The sequence below is a fragment of the Periophthalmus magnuspinnatus genome, chromosome 15, assembly GCF_009829125.3.
Source record: "Periophthalmus magnuspinnatus isolate fPerMag1 chromosome 15, fPerMag1.2.pri, whole genome shotgun sequence".
Taxonomy (NCBI): domain Eukaryota; kingdom Metazoa; phylum Chordata; class Actinopteri; order Gobiiformes; family Gobiidae; genus Periophthalmus; species Periophthalmus magnuspinnatus.
This window is the reverse complement of record NC_047140.1, coordinates 1566234-1586066: the sequence shown is the minus strand read 5'-3', so window position 1 is coordinate 1586066 and position 19833 is coordinate 1566234. Positions and strand designations below refer to the sequence as shown.

The 19833-nt window shown below is 39.6% G+C and overlaps 1 protein-coding gene across 1 annotated transcript in view; it reads left to right on the top strand.

Annotated features, from left to right (window-relative positions):
• The window catches only part of rgs7a (regulator of G protein signaling 7a), a 71677-nt gene that overhangs the window by 471 nt on the left and 51373 nt on the right, over window positions 1-19833 (top strand). Inside the window, exon 2 of the mRNA XM_033980013.2 lies at window positions 666-784. Coding sequence (XP_033835904.1) covers window positions 707-784 — 78 coding nt within the window. The 5' untranslated portion in view covers window positions 666-706. The remainder of the gene's footprint in view (window positions 1-665; window positions 785-19833) is intronic.

Genomic DNA, 19833 nt, shown 5'->3' with positions numbered 1-19833 from the left:
GTCGTGTGGGTGTAGTAAAGACACAAGTACAAAGCCCGTGCGTGCTCGCTGTCAGTGCACGGTTCTCGGTTAAGCCCCGGCTGCTTGTCCCCGGTGCGTTTCATGTATCCAAGCTGCATTGTCGGGTCTAGAGCCACCTCCTCCGGGGACGGTGTGTTGTTTTACTGCATCTCCGTTGTCAGTGTGTTCAGGGCTTCACTTCACCTTATCGTGGCATCGCGCTGGGAGCGTGCACAGCCTGTACAAATACGTCCACAAACGTGTCTTTTCATTTCACAAAACGAAGCAAACGTGTAAGATCCCGGGCTAAATGTTGAATTGAGTGGCAAATATCCATGACAGATGCTAAAATACAACCCATGTCAATCTGCCAGCAATTACAGGTGTTTTGGTACACAGTTTTACTCTGTGTTCTGAAATCACACCTTTTCCAAAAACGTCCTTGTGGGGACCTTGTGAGATGTTGGCCAGCAGAGTCCCTCAACATTTTGCATGAGAAAATGTGAAAATCCAGTGAACACAAATGAGGCTTTAGCCATACAGTTATGTAAATTGCCCCCTCATGTGTCCACAGCAAGCTAAGGTTCAGTGTTTTTTTTAGGTTTTTTTTAGTTTTTTTTACTGTAGTTCCTCTGACATACCTGTCTCCACTGTGTCCACCACAGGAGCACCTGACATTTGCAGTGGCTGACTCACTGACCGGATCATGGCACAGACCAACACTGGAGGGCAGGGGACCAACGGTGTAGCGGACGAGTCCCCCAACATGATAGTGTACAGAAAGGTAATGTGCCAGCTATTTTTAGTCATTGTGTGCGGATGTGAATGTGTGTCTCTCGTATCAATTTACCTAATCATGAGCTCAGGGATTCTACTACTAACAGTAAGACACTGTGCTTGCTCCATGACTGATTTGGGCTTTGACTGAGAAGTGAATCGGAGACATTCTCACTACATGGCGCTGTACATGGAAGATAACCATGGCATACAGTGGATTATGTACAATATACCGGACACATGTCAACACATACTTGTACACAAACACGCTGGGTCAACAAACTGCTTTCATCGTCCCGTGTTAGAGCATTGCTGACAGCCACAAGTGCTCACCACCACACTCAGCGGAGAGCTCAATTGTTAAAAATCTAATAGCCCAGTAGTTGTGTCAAATTGTGGGCACTGCCAAATTTCCTAGTTTGACCAGTTGGAGGTAGAAGAAATTGCGAATAGCTTTTGTAATCATCACTGTGCCAAATATATTTCTTCTTTCACAGTGCTCTTATTTGCTTATTGAAGAAGTCTATGAAAAAAAGTAATTAAAACCACTGCCAGTTTTATGTGAGATTAGCTGTTACCTAAAAGTGCAATGGGGAAACTTTATTACGAAACCTGCTTTAGTCACCTACTTCAATTCTTATCCAAGACCAGAGACCTTTTTGGTCTCCAAAATCAACTTAAAATGGCTACATTGAAAACCTCAGTTTTGTTTTGTGAGCACTGACTGTTCTATAGCAGCTGTATCACCAGATATTTTCTTTTCAGATCATGCATATAATGAGATAGCTGTATGAATATTTCCCTGCACCCACAACACAGATGTTCCCAAGCCTAATGTACGTCCCCTCTCCTCCATTCTTCTATAATTAAATGCAGCTGGATTGTGCTTATGGTGTCCTGCAAATTTAATGATCATTGTGCAAGCTCTATGTAAATGTTGCATTGCCATATGGGTAATGCAGTCCTATAGAATGATCGCTGACAATATTTGACCCATAATTTGATCAAATATGAACTCACAATCTAATACTAGAATCAGTTTTTATGCAGAACAAGACAGGACATTTTGTTTGTGATTTAAATTGTGGTATTTCGATTGTGATTAATCGCACAGCCCTACTCTTTGCTATTTTATCTGCAAGAGTCCAACATATTTTAAGGCCTGTAGTAGCAGTAGAAATTTTAAAATATACACTTAAGGTGGCTTCATTCAGTTTAGACATTTTTAAGTCATTCTTGGATACTAAAAAGAGCATAGAATTAAATTTGAAGTAGGTGCATTTTATAATAAAGCTTTCCCTGTGCACTTTTAGGTAACAACTAATCCCACTCAGGCATAAAACTAAACTAAAGACTACAGTCTTTTTCATAGACTTCTTCAATAGGAAAAAAATGCAGTGAAGAAGAAATATATTTGGCACAATAATAACCCTGTGTTAGTCTGTGAAAAAACTGCATTAAATATATTTAATCCAAAAAGCTGTCCCTGACTGTGAGTTGGAAATCTTTTTTAAATTTTTTTTTTTATATTAGATGCCCATCCAGTCACATAGTATATGCTGGAGGGAATATGTTTTACGTATTTTTTAAGCAAGACTTGGATTTGTGATTTTTTATATATATTTTTTTTTTTGCCATATCACCCGGGCCTTCTTGAAACACTGACCTTTGCTTTTAACCTATATAACCACCATTGCTTTGAGCTGTGACACATATATACAAGCTCATATTTTGTTTCAAGCGCTATACTGCTCTCATAGTCACAAATGATTTTTTTTAGAGAATAGATTCCACCACAAATTATATCACAACATTCCCATTTTTTTTTCCAGCAGCTTGAGCGCACCAGGAATTAGACACACTTCCCCTGAAATCCTAGATTGACAGTTTTTTATAGCACTCCCAGCATGCTAGGTAATATTACTGCCAGTGTGGGACAAGGCTTAGCAGTGCAGCCTTCTTTATGCCTTGGGTAAAAACAGAGTTCAAAGTCATAATTATTATCCGATTCTTCTTCTTAAAAAAGATTGGGATTATAAAATGGCCTGGATATTCTGAGCTAATGAAGATAGATGGATGTGTTGGCCATAGTCCTTTCTATATATGGACATGGAGGAGGAAATTGAGTGTCGTATGTAATGTAATTTTAATATGTAACTACGTCAAAATGAGATGGAAAGAGATTAATTGGATTCTTTAAGAGAAGCTTTGATATTGACTGATTCTAGTTAAATTAAACATTTCCCAAATGTGTGAAAGCTTTTGGCATAAAAACAAGTGTTCACAGACTGGCTGTTTAGTGCCTCCATTTGGCTCTTCTTGCTGCATTTTCTACTTTTGCCGTCATTATGATAAATCATTAAACTCATGACTTCTCACCACTTGACCACACATGGCCACAACTTGTCTCCCTCCACTGCCTGACCCAGATACAAAGCAATGCCCAGTGACGCCAGAGAGAATAGACATGCTGTAGAGAGATATCAACCGCTACTGCATTTGGAAATGGCTACGGCAAGTAAAAATGCGTCCAGAACAAACAGGTGCCGAGATTTGGCAGAGTTAGAGAAGCTAATATTGACTGGGACTTTGACTGTACAATCATAGAAATGCAATATCAGCTATGTTGTCTGAGAAGAGTACCGAGAGCCGTCATAGTTTTTCTTTTCTTTCCTTTTGAATTTAGACTATTTCACAGCAGTTATCTGGCTCCAAGAGCGCAGTGGCTTAATAAGTAAGCATGGGGAAACCTTAAATGCCCTTCTGTAACATGTGTCCTTTTTGCATGTGTCAAGGCTTGGAACTGCTTTGCCACTTCTTACAGCTCATCTTGAATTAGTTAAATTGTTAAACTATAATGCTTCATATTATTTTTGTTATTTACTTGTATATTTTTAATACATTTATTTATTTTGCTTTTTATTGTGTTAAATTGTTATTTCCTTATCAAAATCAAACTTTGAGTTGTATTTTGCTTCATTCATGGAGTGATCTTTTATATTGCAGCCATACCGACTTGTTAGTCTGATCTCGTCAGATCTCAGAGGCTGTGTAGGGCTTGGTCTGGTTAGTACTTGGATGCGAGACTGTTGGTAATACTGTTGTTGCGTCCTTAGGCAAGACACTTCACCCACATTTTCTGGTGTGAATGTGGTGTGTGCGTGAATGTTGGCGGTGGTCGGAGGGGGCGATGGGGCAGATTGGTAGCCTCACTTCCATTAGTCTGTCGCAGAGCAGCTGTGGCTCCAGTAGTGCCTGCCCACCACTGAGTGTGGAGAGAATGAATAATGCACTGTAAAACACTACATAAAAACAAAAACATCACTTAACACAATTGAAATCACAATTGTCATCAAGATCTGATCCAGAAACTGCGTCTTGCAGTAGGCTCCATCTTTCTCCAGGAGGCGTAACAACACCTGTCTCTATAAGTTAACAAAAAAGGTAAACTAATACTAAGGTAAAATACTTTTAAAATTTAGCACCACTGATATCCAAAGCTGGGGACTCAATGGTCAGAGATGTGGCAAAAAAAAAACAAAAAACAAAAAAATATATAAAGCCAAGTGTAGAACTTTGCAGTGTTAGTAGATTTTTCTGTGATGGTCCCATGAAGTACGCTTTGTCACAATAGAGATTTCATGATACATTATGAAGTCCAAACTGGGACACAAGTACTCACATGTAGAAAATATTCCTCTTCTCTTCACTGCCTTCATTCACCCATCGCTTTATATAAAACGTAATTAAACCACGAGGCTCATCCGATGCAATGGTGCAATAGTGGTGAATGTAGTGTAAGAATTATGTAACAGACATTTTCTGCTTGTGAACCGTACGTGGTGGTTGGATAGTTTTCCACTGGGAGTACAACTACAGCATACTTCTGTCCCTATCTACATCATTCTTACCTCCCCCTCTCCTAGCCTCCTTCCCCCCTCCAGCCTCCCCCAGCACACACACATAGTCTTGTCATTAAGGCCTAATGAAAATGGATGGGCGGCTGAGGTGTTGACCTGATTGGCTGTGGAGAAGTGTGCACACTGTTCCCTCAAGGGCGCGCACGGACGCACACTCGAGCCCCTAATGAACGTATACGAGCCCCGACATTCATCAAGCACTTTCGCGTATGGATACCTGGCCTTATAAGACAACTTAAAGTGGGGTGATTGGTTTAGCTAGAATCCATGTCAGGTCCTGTTGAGTCACAGTGTCTCAACTGAAGTCAAAGAAGACATATTAGGCAAAACTGACTTAAGAGTTTCTAACTGGCTTATAATAGATTCCATTGCTCTGAAAATTCTTGTTTTTAGCCATCCCCTAAGCACCCCCACTGCTCTGAACTTTTTTTAAAATTTTTTTATTGGTGATTGGTGACATCAAATACAGCAACGTCACTTAGCCATTTTAGATCAAGTTAAAAGATACAAAATAATAACAATAATAATAAAATACACTGTTACTGTGAACTTATCAGTAGGTGGCATTTGAAAAGTTAAGATTTGAATTTCTCTCAGCCACTTTAAAGTCACTTTAAAATGTAGTGATTGCTACGTTTGCCTTTCAAGTCATTCCCAAGTTTGTGGAAACACTGGTTTGTGACTCTGGGCCAGTTGAACAGAGGATCGTACGTCTCAACTCTTAAGTTTATTACATTAAGATAGAAATCCATCCTTGTGCACCTTTGTCCTTGTTGGGCCAGCCAAGACAGCTTCAACTATACTCACTTTACGAACAAAATATAGCCTAGGCAGCAGTCCATCTCCTCGGCTTCAGATGTGCACGACTGGCAGGCGGATTAGCCAATCAGAGAAATGCAAGGTCCATCTATATCAAAACAAACAAGGCTGTTCAAGAGGAAAAAGAGTATTTATTAAATACTGCAGAATCAGTGAATCTTTAAACACTGTTAATCTAAGTGAGAGAAGTTTGAATGAGAGCCTCTGTTTCCCATGTGTCACTGAACTAAACAGACTTGATTACCAAGCTCTATTTGACTTTGGCCTGAGGAAGCAAGAGGGAATGGCGATGAGACTGACATACAGAGAGCAGCAGTCTGGATCCCAGGCTACGTTTGGCCCATCGTTAACAGGACAAAACTGTGTTAAAAAGAACATTTCACATAACAGCAATCTTGTTAGTTTTATAAGCACAAAACACTAAGACTGACCTAACAGAACAAAAAGTGTTTGATACTATTCCTAAGCTTGGGTGAATTAGACTTGCTTGTTTCAGGGAGCGTGGGCCTGTTTAAAAATCTCAGTCAAATTAATGCACAAGAAACACACTGAGTACTAAGACATTTTGATTTGATAGATGTTGTAGTACTATGTGTATAATTAGTAGTCCATAAAACTGACAAACCACAAACCAGGCCATGATCCAGGAAGGGCATCTGATGTTAGAAAAAAAAGTCCCTTTGTCGGGGTCATACCTTAAATCTCCATCACTGACTGTGTCAGCCTTAGACGGCGTCCATGTAATTGTGTGTGTGTTTTCTCATTTGATGCATGTGCCAGTGTATCTGCGTGTATGAGCTCTTGTATGTAGGGCGAATGTTGCTAAGAGAGGGTGCTGAATTTTTTATGGTGAGCCTAAAACAGCTCTGGTGAAGTTCACAGGCACTCAGCGCGAGGAGGGACATGTTCTGTCGTCAGTGGACTGTGTGTCTGTAGGTGCGTGTGTGTATGAGTCACCCTCATAAGTGATAAAAGATTACAGACTTAATTAAAAGCCATGGAAGTGCTAGTAAAAATATTGAAGACGTTTTGTACTCGCCATAAAATGGGTGTGATACTTGCTTTGATAGTTCTTTGAGCATAATGACAGTACATGCAAAAATGAGTACAATAATGTAGTATCCTGCAGAGTGTTGGGATAATGTATTTTGTAACAGAATACTGAATAAATGCTTTGAAAGAGTATATGGTCCAGTCAAAGTACAGGATTCTGAATACTTAGAATACTTTCATGTGAAGCTGCATTATATTATACTAAAAACATGATTAAAATGACTTTCTATTCGTTCTACATTTACTTATTACTAATTAAAGAAAAAAAATAATAAATCACACATGCACTCACCACAGAAGCGGTGTTTTCTATTTTTCTCACTAACACCATAGAGTTTGAAGCCTATATTTCCAGATCAAACACCATAATGTATTTAAAAAAATATTCGAGATGTCTGTAGAGTAAAATCTCAAAAATGCGTATGGAAAATTAGACAATAAAAAAACGCCAAGGCACAGAAAAGTTACAAAGCCTTTATTACATCTTGGCTATTTCAGCCACAAAATCTCAAAAATCTCAAAACACCAGTGTGTTCTGAGATTTTACCCAGAGACAACTACTTCAAAATTTTCAAGTAAAAAAGAAGCTCTCTCCAAAGAGCACCTGTCTATACATTTGGACAATATACATATACTTAATGCTTCTCATTGTATTCTTTTTGGACCACAGTGTATTCCTTTGAATTTAAGGAACTATAGAAACACCTGCCTGGGATTCAGGATACATACTGACCTTACTTACATACTTCTACACTTTATGAAGTGGGCCTCACAGTCCACATCGTAAGGTGAATTAGCCATATCAGGGATACACATGGTCTGTCCATATCAAAAGAAATATGGCTGCTTACAAGGAAAAAATAAAGAAAAATAAATATTTCAGTTGACTAGAAAGCTGCAAAGATTTCTGCAGAAACAATGGGCGAAGCACTGAACACTCTTAATGTGAGGTGAGAAAAATGTGATTTGGTTCAAAATGATGGAAGAACAATGAGCTCATTCATTTCATGTGCGTCACTGAAATAAAGTGGAAGCATGTGTAAATTGTCCTCTTTAAAGACTTGGCTTACATGCAACTTCATAAAAGTAATCAAACACGTTGTAATCATTCTATTGACAATGTAGAATGTGGGCCTATTTATGTTTGGTTGGCGGAGAAAGCTGGAGAGCATACACACGAACATACTGTCCTCAATACATATTTTAAATTCGCTCCAGCTTTTGTATGGACCAAATCCTTTTGAATTAGACTGGTGTTTTGTGTGTCGGATTGGAATGAGCCAAATAAAGCAGTAGGTATTGTACTGGGTCCATTCAGAGTGTGCTAACATTTGAACCATGGAAGAGATTTGAATAGAGTGAATGAGACAGCGTGGCAGTGGTGAACAAATCAGATCATTGTTGCACGTTAGCATGTAAAAACTCAATTTGGGCTGGACTGTGAACACAGCCAATTAAAATACAATTCTATTTGACATTTTACCAGCCTTTGCACCATAATCCTGCTCCTGTATTGTTTAGTCTACATTGTCTTTCTGCTCAGGTGCTGACTGCGATCCAGTAATTGTGCTTGCTGCTGCCAGTTTGCCCTCTATCCTTGTGCAAAGAGATTAATCCCAAACACACTATTCTTCCCATATTTGCAGAGCTCAAACTAAATTCAATACTGTTTTGACTTGTAGTGATTACATAGGCAAAGTTATATGCCAGGGCTTTGTGAAGGTCAAAAATTATATAGACTACATATACAGTGTAAAATAACAATAAGCATTTGCAAAACTTGAGCATATAACAAAAAAAAAAAAAAAAAAAAAAAAAAAAGGCAGGATGTTTTTCCCAGTGGATGGATTTCATAGATCTGCTGATAGTTTTTCAATCTGGCAACAGGTAGAGTCCTTTTTTTGTACATGTGAAGTCAGCATGTTTAAGATAGTATTGGGCCTTACAATAACGAGTGTTTTGAACTTTTATGGGACACGCTGCCCCTCCCCCAACCCTGAGCAGTGATCTTATCCCGTTATTGTAAACTTCGGAGAGTGGATGGGTCTTTCCAGTCTACAAGCTCCAGTGAGGTTCACCTGGTCTTCCGTTCATTTATTTTAATACATTTTTTTTTTTTTTTCAGACCGAGGTTTAGTTTGTTTTCATTCCTGACAGTTTGTACTCCTCACACTAGCGCTCTTCCTCAGATCCTCAGAGTGGTCATGTGATGTTGCTGTCACGTGTCCAGTCAGCTGATTTAACTGGTTTTGGTTCTTTCTTCCTACCGAGGCAGGACGACAGCGCCATCTGCAGTCTGACTTCTTCAGGACAGTATCCCAGGTGTGTGAGAGAGAAAAAGCCCCCCCGTCCTGGTTTATAGTGAGCAGTTGAAACAGTCAGGTGTGAAAACAAACTAAACCTTGGTCTGGAAGAAAAAAAAATGTCTACAAGCTGCATGCAGAGTGACTGTTCTGCTGCCCCTGAAATGTTAAGGTTAATGCACAAAATGATTTTATATATGCTGTTTGAAAATAAAGTTTAATAGTTCATTTAGTTTTATGGACTGAAAAGATAAATGTCAAATGTAGAATTTGTAATGAACTCTCTTTATTACTTAGGCTACAGTCTGTTAATATTGTCATTTAGCTGGTATAATTGTATTTCATACGGCATAACACAATGATGTCAGTACATTTTTATCCAGTCAAATATTACAATATTGTCCAGAATCAATAACTGTTACTCTCTGTCAATATTGCGCATCCCTGAAGAACATGATCGTGTGAGCGGCTGAGCGCAGTTATCTGCTTCACAATAACATACCAGGCACAGGTCCAGCTTTCTTCATTTCCTGTCAGTCAAACCCTATACTGTATCCATCATCTCTACACAGCCCGGGTGACAAGTTAAAAAGCAATATTAGCATTTTTATGAGTGTCTTTCTGCTATGTGTCACCTTCTGGGACCCTTTACTTTCACCTGTAAAGGAGAAAAGAAAGAGTTGTGCTGAGGTTTACGTGCTTTCCTCTGGCTGACTAAGTAATGAGCAGCAAGAATGAACAGGCCGGTGGTATTAGTGCATTATATTGATTTATCAATTGATTAGGTGCTTGTGTACAAAGGATCATTTTGCAGGGACAAGTTGCTGCAGTAAGACAGTATAGTGAGATGTTGCAGCTTTTATTTATATACTGGGGTGGCTGGGGAGAGCACAAATCTGATGCTGCTAGCAACACTGTGCAAAAGCTATTGTGCGTCTACAAATGGTATAAATAATTGCCTTGCTAAGAAAGTTTCATTTGTAGTTAATTGGTTTGTTTATCTGATCCAGGATAAAGTGGGAAATAATGATTTTAAATATGTTTATGAAATAGAAAGTTTAGATGCAGATGTGAAGCTGGGTTATACATTAGCACAGCACAATTGAAGGTTGGTGGTTTGATTGCAGCTATTGTTATTGTGTACTCCCATGTAGTTGAGCAAGGCACTTTACCCACTTGATCTATGAATTTGTGTAGAAGTGGTGGTCAAATAGGTTGCATAATAATTAGAGAAGAAGGTGTTTAGTTGTCTGGTTGTCTTTAATTGGTCCATGGTGTATTAGTTTACCAAAAAATAGGTAGGATTTAGCTCTAAATTTGCCATTTTAACACACAAGTACAGTTTACTAGTACTTTTCTGTACAAATTGTTACTGTTTCATAAAATTCCATGAGCTTGTGGTCTTGTGAGTGCAGGTTGGCTCAGATCGTGGACATACTTTGCCATTTTGAGAGCTTTTGTCAGGACCACACCTTCTTTCTTTTAGTTGACTAATCAATGCACAGGACATGCCTTCAGTCAACCAAGAATGCCTGTAGCCAACCATAGCCCTAATATTCCCTAATAGTTACTCAATATTGCATTTATTAGGCTATAAATGTTGGAATATCAATATACATGTGGAGATGATATGCAATCACACAGTTTAAGTTCATTTAGGTAAATAGACTGTCCCAGTGAAGCCTCTGCTCTTGGATACTGCTTCATAAAGGGGGAAAAAAACCCATAAAAAACATATTAGCGTCATAATTTGGTGTCGTAATTCAATTTAAAAAGTGTAATAAAAATGTCTGTTTTGTTTTCCATGCAGGTTTAGTATATTGTGCATCAGCTTCTTGCCAATACACAGGCCCAGTCAGAAATCATAATGAGCCAACAAAGAAATAATTACTTTTCAATTAAAGACTGGTGAAATGTTTTGATCCGACACTGATTTTGTGCACAGCAAGACACATAATACTCTCTGAAATGACGCATTGAAACAATTACATCTTGTTACTACCATCTCTCCACAAATCACACTTTTATCTATACATTCTCCCAGCCTCTGTTTTATTGTCTTTCCATCATAAAGACTGGAGAATTGAATACATTTTGCAGCACTTCCAGTCAAGAGCTACACTAAAGGGTTCTTGTGGTGCCCGACTTGCCCCTTAAACAATCAGAAGTGCAGAGAGGCCAATGCAAAGAGGCAGCAGAGGTGATATGCTCTGTAATTGCCGGATCAGAAAGAAATCTGTATGTGTGTGAACAGTGCAGTGTTTTGTTTTAGCTTGCTTTTGTTTTCTTCTTTAGCTTCTTCTAGCTAGGGTGTTGTCTCACTTCTCTATACTCCCTCAGTGTGAAAATGTACATGAAACAGAGAAGGGGGGGGGGGGGGGGGGGGGGGGGGGGGCAGTCACTCTGGGATGAAATTGACATTTATGGCGTTTGTGCTGCTTTTCAATCTCATCTATTTTGTTTGTGTTCGTGTGTTCGGTGACGTCAATAACTAAGAGCCAATTAGGAGTGCTGGCATTTGTGACACATATGGGGAGTCGATAGTGCAGGGCAGGTGAGCCACTCGTCATGCTAACACTCGGCCCCATCACAGGCTAGGATAGATAAGTGGAACATACAAGGCATTTGATAAAATGGGGAGTAACAGTGATAATGGTGCGAGTATAGTACTTGTAGGTATGTGGAGAAGGTGCTTCAGCAGGGGATGATGTGCTAAAAGATGTATATCACGATGTTTTTGTAGCCAAATCATGATTTTGAAACTAGTAATGAATTATCCTCCTAGGACCTGGCGTTCACATATGTGGACAACACATTTTGGGTTGTCTAGGCCATAATGCAAATTTTTAGCAGAAGAAGAACAGCATACAATAACAGCAACAATGCAAAAATGTTCAATTTAGAATATTTTTAAGAGTTTAGGATGTTCAGAATATGTATTTATTAATTATTATTATTATTATTATTATTATTATTATTATTATTATTTATTTATTTATTTATTTATTTTTTTTGTAAAGGCATATGTCTTCCTGCACCTGTGAGCAGCACTTCGAATGAGACACATTGTTCCAAGAGGCACAATTGTAGTATCTCATTTTGTTTTTACTCAAGACAAATGTTGCTGTGTTCAGGCGCTTGAGAAATTGTTTTTGAAAATCATTATTCAAATGTTCTATCAAAATGATTAAAATGTACAACGAATGTCCTCATATATGGACATTGTTTTTCTCAGAAACTACATCAGGTAAAAATGATCCCAATAAGTCCAAATAACAAAGAGAAATTAATAAAGCCATGCAAGAGCTCGGGTCCTAGGAGATTAAAATGCATTGAACAGCGCTTTTCCAGGCACTCTTTTCCCCTTTACAAGTCCATGCATTATTTCATACTCAGTGGGAGTAAACTTCTATTGTAGCCACAGCTGCCCTGTGCTAGACTGACGGATGCAAAACTGTCAACATGCATACACACACATACACACACACACATACACAACAGTCATATTAGACAATGTGGGTGAAGTGACTTGCCAAAAGACACAATGAAACTTTTGCACCTGGTATTCTCAGCAGTCTCCCATCCAAGTAGGTTCAACCCTGCTTAGTTTCTGAGATCAACCGAGATCAAGGAGGTTTGGCCACAAGTTGTATAAAAAAACAGAACACTATAGTTCAAGAGAGGATCACAATATTTGGGAGCTCTACCACAGGCGTCACACCACGTTTCTATGGAAGATAATGAGCTATTGAATATGGAAAATCTAGGTCAACATGATGAGTTGGTTTACTGACAAGTATTCATTCACATGGAAATAGGATCAGAACCTGGCTACGACATATTAGCAAATGAATAGTCACTTTGCAATTTTATACTGCAATTAGCATACTTGCTCACTTGCCTAAAGGCTATACAAAATAAGTGTCTCAGTAGAAATGTTATTTTGCACATTTAGTTGTCGCTGTCTTGGAAGAAAAATGTTTTAATATCCAAATTATTTTTACAATTGCTCCCACCGTTCGTACTTTTTGTTTTGGTTCATTCCTGGGTGATGTTAATGGTTATCACAGCATTATCTTTGAAAGGTAAGGTATGCAAAATGACAAACTTTTTTAATAATAGTATTGCAGATTGGCTTGGTTTAAAAATACATTTCAATAGTTTTGTTCCATGGCACACTGCTGCTGACTCCACTGTTTCTTGTCGATATTGAGAAAGGCCTAAATGGTAACATATTCTGTACTGATTGAGCTAACTCTTACAATAACAGTTTTGAGCCTAAAACTTTTGACTGAAGATGCCTCCACTGCTGTGAATATAGATTCTCTGCATGATTTGTTATCAGATAGCATACCACCTAGGGTTAGCAAGGAAACAGCTGTGCTTTGTTTTTTGTTAGTTAATTCTTATTGTAAACTACAGTAAAAGGAAGGAAGTATTACTGCAAAGATCATTTACCCCCAAACACAAGGATGGCTAGATATTCAATCTGTGATAATGCAAGACCGAAGCGAAAAGGTTCAAGTTACATTGTACTTTTAAATGAATTTCACATTGACTTATTTGAACTTTGTGGCAGTTTGTATGAATTGTTTGATATTAGCCACAGGGCTGCAGGAGTCAAAGTTTCATGTTTGGAAATAAAAAGGTTTTAAAAAAATATATGTTTATTACGCTCGATCTGTTCACCTGCTCATCTGGGCTTCAGGAACTGACTGAAGGATTTGTATAAAATATGTAAATGTTATGTATAAAGATATAAATAGTGGTGTGTAGCATTAAGCTGAGCTCTCGGTCAGCTGGAGTCTGTAGTGTAAGTCTGCAGGTTATATAAGGGTCTAAGAAGTCCTCAGGGGCTTTAAGCTATGGCTGACTCAGGTCTTCCATGTCCTGCTTAGTTAATAGAAAGATTACAATCCACATTCGTGATTGTTTCTCTGCTTTCATGTGCTGATAGGCTTAACTGTCCTACATAATGCATTATGTCGGCTTTACACAAAACAACTTATTTCAGTGGCATAGTAATGTTTGTTTTGGAAATACCGCAAAGACTCAACTGGCATGGCACCTCTATTGGTATAATTGACAAAATTATGCACCAAAATTATATGTATACACAAAAAAAAGGAATCGTGACATTTCTTCTCACAATAAAATAAACATTTGATGTCCCTCCTCCAGGTTAGGGCTGCCAAAAGCATCGAAAATCAGACAACAGTTGATTCTAAGTATCAAAACAGATACTCATTTGAGCAGGTATTGATAGTAAAAAAGTCAGACTTCCAGGACAGAAATGAGCCTTTAACTTAAGAATGATCTTGAGCAGTATCTTTCACAAGTATAAGCCACATAGACTAGTATACACCCATGGACCACTATGAACCTACTGGACAGAAATGGGAATAGAAAACAAAGTGCTGCCATTTAGTGTTGAAGATTCCATTTTGTTCTATAAAGAAAGTGTTTGTAATCATCACTGTGGTATCAGAATCGGTATTGAGGATCAAGTCTATTCCTTAACATTGAGTTTGAAAATGTGCTCCAGGTAAAGTTTGGATAAAACAATGATACAGAGCCTTTAATCAACACATTAATCTTTAATTAACTTTTTCATTTTTCTCTTTTGAAGAAACAACATTATAACATGATGAGCACACAGTACTTGAGAGTATTGTTTCTGTCTGGACAGTCCTCGCTCCATCTGCATCTCTGCAGTGTCTTGTGGTACTTCCTGTGAACTCCCATTTTGTTAGTGACGCTTCATTTCCCCGCTGCACATATACTGTAATCTACTTTGCGTTCTTGCTTATCCTGCCTCTAGCTATCCCTGCTTCTCTCTCACAAATATAAAATGTGGTCCACCAATTGCATTTTGGATTTGCAAAGTTGGCGCAGGGTTACAGTACTTTAGCAGTTTGGAGTATTTGAAAATATAAGATTTGATACGACTTTCAATCTCATATGATACAGATTGTACAGACTGAACTGTATTTTGATAGCAAGGCACCAAGGATAATATTGTTTTTAATCTCACTAAGTATAAGATTGACTCTATCCCGCAATGGTAAAGACTGTGCCAAAACCTGGATTTGAACAATATAGTGTCTAGTTCAGCGGAAAAAAAATCTCTGACCATTGCATTTATTGAAAAAACAAAAGACTGACTTCCTGCCGTGTAAACCTTTCTGTGCCAACTTCTTCTGGTTGGAGCTAGAATCCTTGACCCTGTCTCGCAATGCTATAATATTCATTTCTTTGGATGCTCCAGATCCGTACAATGCCACATCTAAATGTCACACTGAATACTGAATGCTTTTTATGCACTGAGTTATGCAAATAACAGATTGCATAAAATGTAAATGTTTTATAAGATAATCCTTTGGGCTCAGATGAAGCACAATTATCACTTGGATGAACCAGAGAAGCTTCAGTGTTTTCACCGTTTGCTGTGAACAACACCTTTAATAGATCAGTGTGAAACAGGAGCCCACAATACAACCCTAACCCTAACCCCCTACAATTGTAATGTGGGCTTGCAAGCATACATGGAAGTTTCACTCCTCATCTTCTCTTCTCTCTCTCTCTCTCTTTCAGTTTATCTCCTCCACTCCCTCATATCTCCTCTTTCTATTTGTCTCTCTCCTTCATCTCTCCTTCTCTCACTCTTTCTCTTTTTCCGTTCTGCCTTTGTACTATTTTTCTTTCTTTCTTCTGTTTCTCTGTTCTTCTTTTTGTATTTCTCCCTTTTTTTGTAATTCTCTCCCCCTCTCACGTTGTATTGTATTTGTGTTCTCTCCCCCTCTCTACCTCCCTCTTCCCCTCTTTTTCCATTTGTCCCCTTTCCTCTCTGTGTCCATTCTTCCCTTTACCTGTTGTATTGTTTGTCTGTTTTTGTTTCTCTCTTCTTCTCTTGTATTTCTGTCTCTCCCTCTCTTTGTACTTCTCTCTCTCTTTTTCTGTTTCTCTCTCCCTCTTTTTCTATTTCTATCTCCCTCTCTTTTCTATTTGCCTCTATCTATTTCTCTTTCGCATTGTATTTTATGTGTCCTTCTCTCCCTCTTTCTTTTTTCTTCCCTCTCCCTCTTTCTATTTCCTTATCTTTATTTTACTATCTCTCTCCCTCTCTCTCTCTGTTTCTCTCTCTCTCTGTGTGTGTGCCTCTCCTTCTCTCCTCCCTGACTTTCTGGCTCAGTGTCTAGACTCTTGTCCCAGGCCTCACCCTATTTCCATGTACCATCCATCTCCCTCTTTGCCCTCGCTCTCTCTCTCCCTCTCTCGCTCTCCTTCTCTCCTCCCTGACTTTCTGGTTCAGTGTCTAGACTTGTTTTCATGTACCAACCATCTCCCTCTTTGCCCTCTCTGTCTCTCTCCCTTTTCTTCTCTATCTATCTCTCTCTCTCCTTCTCTGTCTCCATCTCTCTCTCTCTTTCTCTCTCTCTCTTTCTCTGTCTCTCTCTCTGTCCTTCTCTGTCTCTCTCCTTCTCTGTCTCTCTCTCTCCTTCTCTGTCTCTCTCCTTCTCTGTCTCTCTCTCTCCTTCTCTGTCTCTCTCTCTCCTTCTCTGTCTCTCTCCTTCTCTGTCTCTCTCTCTCTCCTTCTCTGTCTCTCTCTCTCTCTCTCCTTCCCTGTCTCTCTCTCTCCTTCTCTGTCTCTTTCTCTCCTTCTCTGTCTCTCTCTCTCCTTCTCTGTCTCTCTCTCTCCTTCTCTGTCTCTCTCCTTCTCTGTCTCTCTCTCTCTCCTTCTCTGTCTCTCTCTCTCTCGCCTTCTCTGTCTCTCTCTCCTTCTCTGTCTCTCTCTCTCCTTCTCTGTCCCTCTCTCTCCTTCTCTGTCCCTCTCTCTCGCCTTCTCTGTCTCTCTCTCGCCTTGTCTGTGTCTCTCTCTCGCTTTCTCTGTCTCTCTCTCTGTCTCTCTCTCATTCTCTTTCTCTCTCTCTCCTTCTCTGTCTTTCTCTCTCATTCTCTGTCTCGCTCTCCTTCTCTATCTCTCTATCTCCTTCTCTGTCTCTCTCCTTCTCTATCTCCCTCTCTCCTCTGTCTTTCTTTCTCCTCTCTCCTTCTATGTCTCTCTCTCTCTCTCTCCCTCTTTCTCTGTGTCTCTGTCTCTCTCCTCTGTCTCTCTCTCCTGTCTCTCTCTCTCTTTACCCTTTCTGTCTCTCTCCTTCTCTGTTTCTCTCTCTCCTTCTCTGTCTCTCTCTCCTTCTCTGCCTCTCTCTCTCTCTTTACTGTCTCTCTTTACCCTCTCTCTCTCTGTCTCTCTCTCTCCTCTCTCTCTGTCTCTGTCTTTTTCTCTCCTCCTCTCCTCTATGACATTCTGTCTCAGTGTCCAGACTCTCATCTCAGACCTCAGTCTATTTCCATATACCATCCGTCTCCCTCTTTGCCCTCTCTGTCTCTCTCTTTGTGTCTCTCTCTTTACTGTCTCTCTTTACCCTCTCTATCTCTCTCTCTGTCTCTCTCTCCTCTCTCTCTGTCTCTGTCTTTTTCTCTCCTCCTCTCCTCTGTGACATTCTGTCTCAGTGTCCAGACTCTCATCCCAGACCTCAGTCTATTTCCATATACCATTCGTCTCCCTCTTTACCCTCTCTGCCTCTCTTTGTCTCTCTCTCTCTGTCTCTCTCTCTGTCTCTCTCTCTGTCTCTGTCTTTTTTTCTCCTCCTCTCCTCCGTGACATTCTGCCTCAGTGTCCAGACTCTCATCCCAGACCTTAGTCTCTTTCCATATACCATCCGTCTCCCTCTTTGCCCTCTCTGTCTCTGTCTGTCTCTGTCTCTCTGTCTCTGTCTTTTTCTCTCCTCCTCTCCTCTGTGACATTCTGTCTCAGTGTCCAGACTCTCATCCCAGACCTCAGTCTATTTCCATATACCATTCGTCTCCCTCTTTACCCTCTCTGCCTCTCTTTGTCTCTCTCTCTCTGTCTCTCTCTCTGTCTCTCTCTCTGTCTCTGTCTTTTTTTCTCCTCCTCTCCTCCGTGACATTCTGCCTCAGTGTCCAGACTCTCATCCCAGACCTCAGTCTATTTCCATATATCATCCGTCTCCCTCTTTACCCTCTCTGTCTCTCTCTGTCTCTCTCTCTGTCTCTCTCTCTCTGTCTCTGTCTTTTTCTCCCCTCCTCTCCTCCGTGACATTCTGCCTCAGTGTCCAGACTCTCATCCCAGACCTTAGTCTCTTTCCATATACCATCCGTCTCCCTCTTTGCCCTCTCTGTCTCTGTCTGTCTCTGTCTCTCTGTCTCTGTCTTTTTCTCTCCTCCTCTTTTCCGTGACATTCTGCCTCAGTGTCCAGACTCTCATCCCAGACCTCAGTCTCTTTCCATATACCATCCGTCTCCCTCTTTGCCCTCTCCTTTTATTTGCCCACTCTCTTACCTCCCTTTTGCTTTTGTTCCTACGTTGCTTTGATGCCTCAATATCACACCAACAACTTTGTCCATCTCACGTGTGCCCCACCCCTCCCTCTTCCTCTCTTCCTCTCTTTCTCTCTTTCTCTCTTTCACCCTGTACCTAGCGTGAAATCATCCAACATCCTTTGAACTCCTCACAGAATGGCCACTGTCTTTCATCCAAAAAAAAAGAAGAGTGGAAATGTTTTTAAAGCCAGCTGGAGCGCACTCGTTTCTCTGTATGATTCATCCTGACTCATTTCTTTATTGGAAAATTCTATCTAAACAAACAAACAATTTAAAAAGCGTCATTTTCCCTTTTCCGCTGTGACAAACCTCCAAGAATAGTGGCTTGATTTGCAGTGACTCTTGACAATGAAAGCTGTAATTCTCCCTGAAGAAATCGTGCGCTCCTGATTAACTGGTTACACATTCACTTGTTTCATATATTTAGCATATCCCTATTGAGTAATAATACAATTGATAATCATGAAGGTTGCACACAAATATTAGCAGGCTTTGTGCAGTATTTGAGGCAGCAGTTCACCTGGAGCTGAGCGAGCTTCACAGCGTCGCTCCATTAGTTCAGCTTAGCGAGCACAGCCAACCGTCGCGTTCCAATCCATATGAACCCGGGGCGCCATCTTGACTCAACCTGCCCGGCTTTGCTTCTCCGAAATGTACAAAAATAAAGATTTGGAGAAGTATGCGGTAGTTCAGAGTAGACATTTTTAAACTGCAGAAGTCTTTTTTTTTTTTTTTTTTCCCCTCCCTGATGGAGACAATAATGCCACATATTTCCAGGTAGAATATTGTTTAATATAATTAGTTTAAGAAAAAAAAAGTGCAGGTTCATATTTACAAGATGTGCTTTTTTACTTACCTACCCTTCATAACAGCTACATCTTAGTTAGCCTTAATAAAGTATGAACAAAGCCTGAGTTCATGAAGAAATTATTTATTTAAGAAAAATTCAGGCTTAGTTTCTACTTAATGAAGGGGATAGGAGTTAGGGGACAGTGTTCCTTTGTTTACGTTCTAAAAATAAACCGCAATAGGCGAAATCCGCAAAGTAGTTAGCTTTATTTTTTACAATTATTATATATGTGTAATATCAAGAACATGTATGCATCCCATAACTTATTCTTTACATATTTTTGCAATTAGCGTAATGTTATATTCATACAACATTTCCACCAACATAATTCCCTTCAACAAACTTCTCGTAGCCCTTATCACACTCGAGCATCAATTTAAATCTAGGTCAAAACATTGTAGGATTCATATTAGTGTAATTGTAACGACATGCTGCTTTTGTACTGCCTAATGAAATCATGTCAAGCCCCACTCTCTTTCAACATTGTTCCGTGCTGCACTTGGAAGCATATGTCTGGAGTGAAATATGGGTTAGAAGATGGGAGAAGGAAATTGCCGCTATTAAATACATCGTGGTTATAATAGATGATATAATAAAGTTTCCCATAGACTCCCAAAGCCACTGTTGTCTTTGATTGTCTGATCTGCAGTCACTGTGTACTGACAATACTATCTTTGTTTGTTCTTTCTCATGCCTCCATTTGGCC